General features: G+C 44.6%; 1 protein-coding gene across 1 annotated transcript; it reads right to left on the bottom strand.

Annotated features, from left to right (window-relative positions):
• Positions 1 to 8,802: 8,802 nt before the first annotated feature.
• Nfkbia (NFKB inhibitor alpha) lies at positions 8,803 to 12,207 on the bottom strand. The gene is made up of 6 exons (XM_005322683.4): positions 11,844 to 12,207; positions 11,128 to 11,236; positions 10,582 to 10,792; positions 10,209 to 10,297; positions 9,823 to 10,083; positions 8,803 to 9,362 (listed from the first exon to the last, which is right to left on the bottom strand). Exons 1-6 carry the CDS (start codon positions 12,068 to 12,070, stop codon positions 9,315 to 9,317), a joined length of 945 nt encoding a protein of 314 aa, XP_005322740.1. The 5' UTR covers positions 12,071 to 12,207; the 3' UTR covers positions 8,803 to 9,314.
• Between the last annotated feature and the right edge of the window lie 466 nt (positions 12,208 to 12,673).

The following is a 12,673-nucleotide window of genomic DNA, read 5'->3' as shown; positions in this document are numbered from 1 at the left end:
ATCTTCTAGCAGAAGCTCTCATCCACTAAGAACCTACTGTGGCCCTTTGCCAGAGTTTTACAGATGGTGTTAGTGATAGTCATGCATCACAGCCACTCAGCCAGGCAGCTCTAACAACCCAACTTTATAGATGAGAAATTGAGACTCAGGTTAAGCAACAAGCCTAAGGTCACACAATTATACGGATTAGGGCCCAGAGTGGGGCGCAGGTCAGGCTGAATCTTCAGGGATAGGTAATCACTCTGGAGGCTGCCTCTCTTCTGGCAGCCACCAGGGGTGTGTGTGCCTGCCATTGGGCTTCCCCCAGACACAAGGTCCTACAGGCGTCTGCTTGAAGTACCTCCCTCCACCCCAGTGGGTTAGCTGGAAATTCACTTTTTAGAAAATTCACTCTTAATATCACATAATTTCTTCAGCCAGTGTTTCCCAGCTGGCTCTAAGGAGGCAGAGTTTCCTCTCTTTTTTTGTTGAAGAGTTCCTGTTCTCAAAAACCCTCTGATGGTACAAGTTAGGGTGGGGGTGGGGCTCAGCAGTAGAGCTCTTGCCTGTGCTGGGACCAGAACTGGGGCAGGAGCCTCTTTCCCTGTGGCCAGGAGCCTCTCACCCACTAAACCTGGTGTGCCAGGGCTGCCCACAGCAACTGCAGTGGGCCAGATGTTCATGTCCTCCCACAAATTCATGTAGAAATCCTAACCCACAAGGTGGAGTATTAGGAGCCAGGGCCTTTGGGAGATGATTAGGTGATTGAGTGGAGCCCTCAAGAATGGGAGTAGTGCCCTTTTTGAAGAAATCCCAGAGATCAAGCTCACACTTTGCACCATAGTAGAGACCCCAGAGAGGGAGTTCACTCCTTTGTTGACAGAGAAAAGATGTCATCTATGAACAGAAAGCAGGCTCCTACCAGACACCAATCTACTGCCACCTTGATCTTGGACTTCAATGCTCCAGGACACTGAGAAATACATTTCTTTTGCTTATCACCCATGAGTCCATAGAATTTGGTTGGAGTAGCCTAAAGGGCCTCAGGAAACTGTGCTCCTGGTGTTCTCGGTGCACTTAGAACAAAACTTTATCACCTATTTTTTGAACACTCCTCTGAGGTAGCTTTTCAATTTTCCACTAAGGTAAATTTACACAACAGAAATAGTAGCAAACGTTACTGACAATAAGTGTAAACCTATCTTCCTCAGAGTAAAATAAGTAACCAGAGCGACTGCAGGCAGTGGCAATGGAAAATGGCAGCTTTGAGGAACTGCTCACATCTTCAGCAAAATGAGGAGGCTCACTCTGGCCAGTCTGGTGGACAAAAGTTTGGAGGCAAGAAGGGACAGGGTTTGAATCTCAGCACTGTCACTTTTCTTGGCTGTACCACCTCAGACAAGTTACTAAACCTCTTTGAAGCTCAGTTTCCTTAATAATTCCCACCATGATCGTATATGCCTGGCATAGAGTCACTGTTTGACAAATGACACCTGCTGTTATTTATTATTCACCAGTGGCTGAATTACCTGGGCACTTTGAAGTGTGATGGGAATTGACATAAGAACAGATTGGAACTAATGGGATAGATGCTTATGACAAACTAATTTTTGTCAATTACACATGAAATTCTAGAATAGGTGACACTTGTTCTCCAATTTCCCTTCCTTCATACTCCCTATCCTGGCTGCCCCACAATCCCACCTCTCCATTACCCACATGCCAGCCACCATGCTGTTCATGGATTGGTTCATTTCCTGAATTTTTAGCTTTTTCTTTTTGTTTTAATACATCAAAATGTACCTGTCATGTGTCCTACTACTCAGGACTTTAGGCCTAATGACTAATCCAACTAAAGTAATCATCCTCTCTTCTGCCTCCCAGATTACTGTCTAAATTAACATGATTTCATTCTTCCATTATCTTCATTACAGTAACTTTACTATTTCAAGAGACTTTTGCCTAGGTAAATAACTTGATTGTTCATTACAGGAATCTCTCAAAAGACCCATCAACTCTTTAAAAAAAAGGAAGCATCAATAGATATTCCACACCTAAGACTCTTCAAACCCCTCACCTTGCTGTTTCAACAACATGAAACTGTTATCTAATGATCTTCCCTCCAACCTAATCAAGCCTCTGCACCAAAAGACCCTCCTTAAATCAAACTTGCAATTCTCAAAGAGAACCGACCACTCTCTTCCCACTACATATGTGATTTAGAGGTTCTGAGGACATTTCCTGCTGTCCACTAAGCAACGGCCTCATTCTGCCTTATCAGCAGGTTGGGGGGTTCTCTTTAGGCAGCCAGCAATGGGCAAGATCAAAGATCACATGATGGCCAATGTCTCTCTCTTCCCCAGAGCAGAAACTCTGATGCACTCATTTCAGAAAGCCCTTTCGGTGGAATTGATACTATCTGAGCCCCAGCTAAAAGCCAGGAGAGAAGACTTCTGGAGCCAAGCTTAGTCTAGAGGTCATTCACATCCTCCATGTTTGGAACTGTTTTAGGTGGATGCACCTAATTTGAATTTACATGCACATAAAGGTCTATAGAATTGGCTGCTCCATAGCTAGGTCACACACAGTTTGCTATACAACAAAGTCCTCCTCAGTCACTTTGCTCCCCAGGGATAGAGGTGGAAAGGCAGCCACAGGAGAACATTTAAAATCAACTTAAAACTGAATCAATACTAGAACATTTCACTTGAAAGAAGTTCATTCACTGGTTCTTAAAAAGTTGCATTTGCTTGTTTGTTTTGGGCATCCCCCGGGAGGAATATTAAAATACTGCAAAGTTTTTAAAAGTCTGACCAAAATGTTTAATGTGGTGACTTTGGGTAGACCCAAGCTTCAGTCAGAAGCAAACATAGACCGCACACTGGAAACTCCTGGAAGGAGAGACATGCCTCACTTCCTTTATTAGCATCATATGAAACTTGATGCTAAGAATTTGCGGGGAGACAATTAGGATTTGGGTTCAGATCTGCCTGAGTCCCAAAGTATTGTTCAGTTAGGTCTTACATTTTCTGCATCATTTTTGCAATTTCTATAAGACTTTTTTTTTTTTTTTTTTTTAAAGAACTTCAGCTTGGGCTAGTTAATCCTTACCAGCCACATTGAAATCACATAACTATTTTTTTTTTTTTTTTCAGTGCTGAGGATTGAACCCAGGGATTGAACCCACGGAACATAAAGAACATAACCCCAGTTGATGATCTGAAATCACTTTTATTAGTGGGAATGTCCACATTTACTTGGAAGCTGTTTCATGCCACCGATTTGAAATGTGGAACTGGAGCCGATCCATATCCTGCTCTTCCATTGACTAGCTGTGTGACACGGCTCTTTCTTTTTGTGGTTGTTAGGTGCTAGGAATCAAACTCAGGGCCTCGTGCCTGCTCCACCGCTAAGATACACCCTTAACCTTGGGCCATGTTTCTTCACTTTCCTATGCTTCTTTTCAAAGAAATATGAAAATAATTCACAGGGTGGTTTGAGAATTAGCTTTAAGCGACTTAATGAGGCACTGTCTCAAAATAAAAATAAAAAAGGGATGGGATGTGGTTTACTGGTCAAGCACCCCTGGGTTCAATCCTTGGTACCAAAGGGGAAAAAAAAGAGAGAAAATCACGGGAGTTCACTTAAGACTACTGTCTGGCACACAATAAACATTATATATAAATTTAATTAAAAAATTGCAATTATTTAAATTTTTTATCCCATGATAAATAGTGTTATAGATCAATTAAATATCATTGTGAATAAAATATTGTACAAAATGAAAACATAATAATTTAAAAAAATATTGTATAAAATAAAAAGATGACAATTAAAAATTTTAACTTGCTTTTAAACAGCTAAATCTTTTCATATAGGCTCTACTCAAAAAATTTTAAACATATATGAAATGATGGCAACAACCGAAGGGAAGCTCCTCATTACTTAAGATTTTTCCTCATGCATTTTAGTCTACTGTTTGTCAGGCTTCTCACATTCCAGTAAGGGCCATGGGAGCACTATCACAGGGAGGGAAGCGCTGCCCCTCCATTCCTTCCAGTTCTGAGGTCTAGTCAGGGCGTGACCTGCACCCTCAACAGCCCATACAAAGGTACAGATTGACTCATTTTATTTAATTAAATTATTTTTTTGGCTACTAGGGATTGCTTAGTGCCTCCCTTTTGCTGAGGCTGGCTTTGAACTCTCGATCCTCCTGCCTCAGGCTCCCAATTTTAAAACCAACTTTTCATCTCCTTTTTAAAAAAAAAAAATATTTATTTTTTAGTTTTCGGTGGACACAAATTCTTTATTTTCTTTTATGTGATGCTGAGGATCGAATCCAGTGCCCCACACATGCCAGGCGAGCATGCTACCATTTAAGCCACCTCCCAAACCCTCATCTCCTTAATAGGCAAATTACCTCCTCAAAAGCAGCTCCTACATGACTTTTATTCCTTTTCTGGAGCCCAGTGATTATGCCTTTGACCTTGTATTGTGTCAGCCTCTTCTCTTATTGCATGTACCTGGTTTGATAGTAGATTTGTTGGCCTTGGTCCCTATTTTAGTGCCAGTGCTCAGGAGCCACCCTTACTTTTAAAAAAACTCCCATTGCCCAATACTAGATCTTCCCTATGAGCAGCTATAGAAGTGCTTAGGCCAGTTTGCAGTGATACCATCAGGGGTGGCAGACAGCACCATCTAAGGCCTAGTTCAGATTCAAGTCTGATCCTAAACCAGAAGTACATTGTCTGGGAAAACATTAGACATAAAGAATCTCAAGCCAGCCCCAACCAATTGAATGAGAACCTACATTTAACAAGTTATATAAGCAAGTCAAGTCCATGTTAAATTTGAGAGGCTCTGGATAAAGGCACACACTCATTTGTCATTAACTCAAAGACAGGTGACAGATTTCTTCCAGATTTGGCTCTAAATCTAGGGTCACACACAGATGTAAAAAAGAAAAAATGGTATGGCATTGCCTGGTGGTGAACACCTGTAATCCCAGCTCAGGTGGGAGGATTGCAAATTTGAGGCCAGCCTGGGCAACATAGTGAAACTGTACCAAAATGGTAAGGTCTGTAGCTCTGTAAAGTGCTTGCCCAGCATGTATCATGTTCAAGTCTTACTACTGTAGGCAAGAAAAAAGCAGTGTAGTGAAAAAATATTCAAGATCTATAGCAATTAGAGAGATGCAAATTAAAACCACACTGAGATTCCATCTCTAGTTAGAATGGCAATTAGCAAGAATACAAGGAACAATAAATGTTGGCAAGGATGTGGGGGAAAGGTACACTCCTACATTGGTGGTGGGGCTACAAATTAGTGCAAACACTCTGGTGCTTTCCAACCTGTAAAGCGGTATGGAGATTCCTCAGAAAACTTGGAATGGAACCACCATTTGACCCAGTTATCCCACTCCTTGGTATATACCCAAAGGACTTAAAATCAGCATACTACAGTGACACAGCCACATCAATGTTTATAGTTGTTCAATTCACAATAGCTAAGCTATAGAACCAATCTAGGTGCCCTTCAACAGATGAATGGATTAAAAAATGTGGTATATATACACAATGGAATATTACTCAGCCATAAATGAGAATGAGATTATGGCATTTGCTGGTAAATGGATAGAACTGGAGATTATCATGGAATAAGCTAATCCCCCCAAAACAAAGGCTGAATGTTCTGTCTGATATGCAGATGTTAACACACAATAAGGGTGGGGATAGAAATTTATTGGATTAGACAAACGGGAATGAAGGGAAGTTGGGGAGACAGGAATAGGAAAGAGTGGAATGAATGGGATATAACTTTTCTTTGTTTATATAGGAATACACAACCAGTGTAACTCCACATCATGTTCAACCACAAGAATAAGTTATACACATGCATGTATAATATGTCAAAATATACTCTACTGTCATGTGTATCTAAAAAGAACAACAAAAAGCAGCATAGCCTGCTGTGGATGGTCAGTTTAATCCTCAGCCTGGAATTTAGTTTTGTTATGAACACAACTTGATCTCCTGCCACCTAACAAAAAAGTGTTACTGGTAGATTGGAGCATGGGATAAGAGAATAGATAGTGCTGCTAGGGAAATAGCTAGCTGGAGCATAAACTTTAGTTCCCATTCTCCACCTTTCTGTGCCTTGGATGCCTGCACTTCGAGCTCAGGTCTTGCTCTGTGCTTCATCTCCCCGTAGGGTCTTAAATGTGTTGCCTTTCTCTGCACCTAGGCATTGAGCACTTTGAGGCAAAGGCCAGGACCTGTTCATCTTTGTGTCTCCAGCTCCTGGCAGAGGGCCTGGAGAATCATGGTTATTTATAATGCAAATGAATGAATGAGACTGAGAATCTCACTTCTCTAGGAGGGAAACACACATATAATATCTAGTTTCTGTTTCCATAATGCTCCTTTAAGATTCGGAAACAACCTGGGATATTCTTGTCCAGGGACCAGAGGTTGGGGAAGGTTTCTTGGGCAGGTTTCTGACTCTAGTTCCAGAACTCTGACCTTTCTTGCCAAATGAAACTTCAGCTTCACCTAGGGCAAGTTAGTAAAAATCTGGAGCAAAAGGGAACAAAGGAAGAATCTATTTCACTGACTCAGTTCTAACTGTCACCACTTAATCACTTCCAGTAGCTATTGAAATTTCAATGCAAATTCCCCTTCAGCATTTCCAGGCCTCAGAATCAGATTGCTCAGACTATAGTCTGTGCCTCTTTAAATAAATCCCTTTCCTCTGGAAGGGGATTTGGTACACATGACCCATAAAGGAAATTTATCCTGCTAGATGAGGCAAGCAGAAGGAATCGAGGAACTACATTCAAGGAAGTTGCTGACGTGACATTTATTTCCTCCTCCTCTTACTTCTCTCTTTCCCAAGACTCCCCTACTTCTACCTGCCCTGATGGGACTTTTAGCTTCCAGGAGAAAATCAAAGTGTATAAACTAAGGCTTTCAGTCTGCCAAACTGTTTTCTTTGAAAACTTCTGTTCTTGTTTGCTTAGAAATGTGAACAAAACTTTCTACCAATTAGAATGTTTCCATTCTAAAAATATTCTGTTAGGAAACTAAAACTCTAGGCTCCAGCCACCCAAACAACTAGAATAATGGAAAGGAAGGGGAAGAAAAGGAGATGGAAAAATAGAACTGGAAAATTAAGGACTGACTTTAGTTTTTACTAGGGGGCCAAGCTATGTTGGAGTTTATGCAGATGACAAAACCCAAACTGAGGGTTGGTGTCTTGAAGAGAAGATAAGCTGAAGTCTAGAAAGGGGAGACTGTGGGCCCAAGTGGGTCAGAAGAGGACACTCCCTGTGGTGACCATGGAGGGTGAGGCCCCTAGTCAAAGAGCTGGTCCCTAAGGAGGTGGGGGATGGGCGATATCCTTTGCTCTGTTTTTCCAGGTTTCTAGCACAGAACTAGAGTGAACCTGTATGAATGAACTGGCACACATTCACCACCATTACAGTCAGAAGAAGAGTTGGTTCTGAGTAGGGTGCACTAAGAGCATCATTCCATGGGAAGCCAATTTCCAATCTTCGTTCTTTGAGTTTGAGGATGTGGATATTCCCCCCACCCCCACTTTACCCTTTTCACTTACCAGCTGAGAGAGCTAAACCTAAATTAACATTTATGTGTTCAAGCATTTAACACCCATGTTCAGGTGCTCTGGAATGGACAAGGAATTTCATGGATGAGCACAGTGCACAATATGGGTAATACTTGGCTCTAGATAGACTGAGGCTGCTAAGATAGGACTGAGCTGGCTTCAACCAGCTCTGCAGTAATGCTCTTTATATATGAAAGACCTCAACAAGTGTTGGCTCCTTTTTTGGTTTGAGGGAGGTGATGATCATATTTATTTGAATTTGACATCATTTGTGGATCAGGAAGGGATAATATCTTCTTAGCTATAAGCTGAAGTACATGAATTGTGTTTATATACCATTCTTCATTTTATAAAATGTCCTAAGCTTTATTTTCCTACTTAAGCAAGAAATACATTCTAAGGGTAAAAAAATGCTAATTACAGAGTATCTAAATTCAACTTTCACAAATTACCAATTTCTTGCAAAACTCATGAAGCCAGTAGTATTTTTGTACTACAGCCAATAACAAAATAGGTAGTTTCAGAGATGCAATATATTTAAATATTTAACTGCCTGAAAACAAGGGTAAAAATTAAAAATTAACCATCTGCCTCTCCTAAAAGGTGACAGGCCATTCTAATTTCTTCCACTGTGAAATACAGGACGTTGTGCAACAGCCTGTATTATTCTTTAGCCCTATATACCTGGCACTCTGCTGTTTTTAACATGGATTGTCTTCTGCAATGTTCACAACATCTGCTAACAGATATCAGTGTAGTCTCATTTCCAAGTCCGTGTCCTTAGGAACTTTCACTATTACGAGATTTTTCCCAGTTCTATAAAATATGAATTCATATTCCTCTCATCCAAAATAATTTCCTGAAGTGGAAGCAGGGTTCTGGAATAGTTTAAATCAAGGAAATGAAAGAAAATGACAACGGAGAGCCTTTCAGCTACAGGATGAACAGCTTGTCACCACCCTAAGCCTGAGACTGGCATTTCCTTTCATGCTTGCGACAGCCTCCCTCCCACTCAGGCCCAGGGGCTGCCTGCAAAGCTTTGCTGGGAGGATGGGTATAAATGTGAGAAGCTGCTCTCTGAAAGAGTTCCACAACTGGCTGTTCCCCCATAGCTTTCTACCTACATCTCTACCTAAGAATGGAGCAACTCTCAGAATGGAGGACTCCCTTGACAGCTTGAAGTCAATGATCAGGAATAACTGTTTGTAAAAATCCATTTAATAAATATACATCTTAGAAGTACCAAAATAATTACCAACAAAATACACTATGTACACCATTTACAGGAGGGTAATACAAACCTTGATAGGTAGTGACTTTTAACCCCACACCACCAAACACCTGGTTATTATTACATGTGACAGGACACAACTGGGGTCAGCCACTAAATAAACAGTGATTCAATCAACAGCACAATAAATAAAATGTAGTTCTTTCATCAAAATCTTCTCCATAAACCCTACAAAGGTGAAGTTTTAAAGAGGCTTTCTTTGAATTTCAATCTTTCTTGCTCCCCCATAAAAAAGTTCACAAAAATAACAAAATAAGGGCTGATCTACCACAACAGAATGTTTGGGGACAGGCAGTGTGAAGTGTGGGTGGTAAGTACACCCTTTGAAATTTTTTTTTCCTTTTTTTCTTTTTTTTTTAGAAAAATAAAACTCTCCTTTTGTACAAATATACAAGTCCATGTTCTTTTCAATATTTTCCACTCATAACGTCAGGCGCTGGCCTCCAAACACACAGTCATCATAAGGCAGCTAAAACAAGAGGAAAAAAGATATGTTAAACTTGCAGAACTTGGCCAAGGGTGTTGTAGGGAGGCTACTGAAAATAACTGAAGTATTCTTGGAATCCCTTCTCCATAACCCAAATATAATGAAACTGACAGGCTGAGGGAATTTTCCTTAAATGCTCCTTTCATTAAAAAAAAAGCTAAACTATTGCTTAGGGTGTAGCTCTGTGGTAGAGCAGGTGCCTCACATGCACAAGGGCCTGGGTTCAATTCCCAGGATCAAGAGAAAAGATAAGCTATTAAAACAAAACAAAACAAACAAACAAACAAACAAAAGGCATATTCTTGGGATACTGGTTATATAGGTTCAAGTTTGAGAAACTGATGAGCCTTGTAATAGAGAGTAGCTCTAGGGCCTGGGAGGGTACAGGAAAATAGCCCTCATTATCTTGGGCAGAGTGATGAAGATGTTAATGGAAACTAACCTCATCCTCTGTGAACTCTGATTCTGTGTCATAGCTCTCCTCATCCTCGCTTTCAGGAAGCATCTGAAGGTTTTCCAGGGTGAGCTGGCCCAGCTGCTGCTGTATCCGGGTGCTCGGGCGGCCCCAGGTGAGCTGGTATGGGGAGTACCCTTGGTAGGTAACTCTGTTGACATCTGCCCCACACTTCAACAATAGGGACACCAGGTCAGGATTCTGCAGGTCTACAGCGAGGTGGAGGGCTGTCCGGCCATTACAGGGCTCCTGAAACCAAGAGCAATTTAAGATATATACAGCTGAGTTTGGAATTTCTGCTTGCAAAAAGAGTATGCTTAGTGTTACTGAGGAGGAGCCTGACTCACTCCATCTGTAGGTTATGAAGCACTCACCTGAGCATTGACATCAGCACCCAAAGACACCAAAAACTCCACGATGCCCAAGTAGCCATGAATAGAGGCCAAGTGCAGACATGTGTGCCCTAGAAGAACAAAAGGCAAAAAGTATAGTCATTTGTCAACCCTCACACATGAGGCAGAACCTTACCCCTGTTCTTTTATGGGACAAATGGTCACATCTTATGAAATTTAAGAATTCAGAATTTGGGTTCTGAATGAACTTTATAAGGACATCAAACAGGCATGTCGAATGTGTGTTTCCTCAACCTTTCCATACTGGAAATTTAAGCTCTTGCCCTACTCCTTAAGTTGGCCCACCCACCCCTTCCCCACGGCAACTGCCCTTGGATGGGGCAGTCAAACATACCATTGTAATTGGTGGCCTGCAGGATGGACTGGAGGTGCTGTGTGGTGCAGGCCTGTGTCAGGACTCCTATGCTGGCCAGAAAGCCATGCTCACAGGCAAGGTGTAGGGGGGTATTTCCTCGAAAGTCTCGGAGCTCAGGATCACAGCCAGCTTCCAGAAGTGCCTCAGCAATTTCTGGCTGGTTGGTGATCACAGCCAAGTGGAGTGGAGTCTACAAATGGAAAAGGATACAAAGAAGGATGAGCCACGGAAACAAACCCATAATTTGATTCCTTGAATCCCAGACATCTCCTGGTTGTGGGTGCTTCTCCTCCCAGACAGGTACAGGGGGTTAGGCAAATACCAGAGGCTCTCAGCAGGTCATAAAGACCTCACCAAACCAATGGAATTTTCTTCACTCTCTAGGAAGTGGCAGATTTGAATGAAAAAGGCCACAGCAGTAAGGGCCAGGGAGTGTTAATTTAGAAATGATCTGGGGGCAAGGGTACTATATATCCAGCTCCACCATGGGGTCAGAGAGGGCACAGGGCGGGGTAAGGGGCCCACCTGCTGCAGGTTGTTCTGGAAGTTGAGGAAGGCTAGGTCTCCCTTCACCTGGCGAATCACTTCCATGGTCAGTGTCTTCTCTTCATGGATGATGGCCAAGTGCAGGAACCTGAGGGGAAGAGAGGGAAAACCCCCCAGGGGTGGTGAGTGCACTGCGTGGGGCCCAAGAAGCGCAGGCTGCGGGGGATTGCGCAAGGTCGGGGTTTCTGGAGGCCGAGGCCACGGTGTTTTCCGCGAGGTTATTATGAGCTGAGTGTTCCTGGCAGGCGCCCAGGGACTTTCCGGGCCCCACCCCCTCCGCGGCGGGCGCCGGCCAGACCGCCCCGCCCTCCAGCCCGGCCGGAACGCCCTGTACTTCCCCTCCCGGCCGCTCGGCGCCCGCCAGCGGCCCAGAAACTCCCGGCCCGCCTTATGCAACTGGGGACTTCGCGTCCCTGCCGCCGCCCCGCCCCCGGCCGCGAGGTCGGGGCCGGGGGGATGGGGGTGTGTGGCAAGGCGGCTGTGAAGCAGAGGTGCCCAGCCTTGGGCTCTCGGAGCCCGAGCCAACTCCCGTTTTCCCCACGCGCAGCCCTGCAGTTTTGCAAGGGTTCGCAACGGTGCAGAAAACCCGCAGGCAACAGAGGCCCCTTAGCCCGCGGCTTGAGCTGCAGGCCCCGCGCTCCCACTCCGCTCCGCACGTCCGCCCGACCCCCGCCATCCGGGCCCGCAACACTTACGAGTCTCCGTCCTCAGTGAGCTGCTGCTTCCAGGGCTCGGTGCCATGCGGCGCCTCCTGCGGCTCGAGGCGGATCTCTCGCAGCTCCTTCACCATCTGCTCGTACTCCTCGTCCTTCATGGAGTCCAGGCCGCTGTCGTGGCGGTCATCCAGCAGCCGCTCCTTCTTCAGCCCATCCCGGGGGCCCTCCATGGCCCACTCCTGAGCGTGCTCGACTGGCTGAAACATGGCGCGCTGAGAGCTCCGGGCGCTGTCCCCAGGTGCGCTCGGCTGCGGGCTGCGCGCTGCCTTCCTCGCAGTGTCGCTAGCAGGCAGAACTGCACGATCGGATTGTTGTGGGCTCGGCAGCGCCGCCGCGGCGCCCTTATAACGCTGGCAGGGGATTTCTCCGGGGCGGGGTCAGGCGCGGGGAATTTCCAAGCTAGTCAGACCAGAAAAAGAGAACTGGCCTCGTCCTCTGCTAAGAAGCCTAAGCCCCGAGCTGGGGTTCATTAGAGAAACTCCCTGCGATGAGCCACTGGGGTCATGTACTGGGAACTTTTTCATGAGCGCTGAGTGGCTGGAAAGTCCTCCCGATCAAGCCCCCTCCCCCGAGGTACTTCCCTGCAGCTTGCACTCAGTAACCCTGTCCCTCTGCAAGAAAGCTTCTTTCCCTGGGGTTTCCCAGGATCGTTTTGATTTGGGGTCGTCGGCTGCAGAGATCCCAAGGACGCAGACTTGGTGGGCGGTTCCTCTTTGGGGTTTGCCAACCTGCGGGTCCTTTCCGTTTTTAGATCTTTTCAAAACGCAAGGGTGGAAATGATGGCTAGGTGTAGGGATTTGCTTCCCCCA

Source organism: Ictidomys tridecemlineatus, chromosome 5, assembly GCF_052094955.1.
Source record: "Ictidomys tridecemlineatus isolate mIctTri1 chromosome 5, mIctTri1.hap1, whole genome shotgun sequence".
Taxonomy (NCBI): Eukaryota; Metazoa; Chordata; class Mammalia; order Rodentia; family Sciuridae; genus Ictidomys; species Ictidomys tridecemlineatus.
Note: the sequence above shows the minus strand (reverse complement) of the source record. Positions and strands in the feature narration are given on the sequence as shown.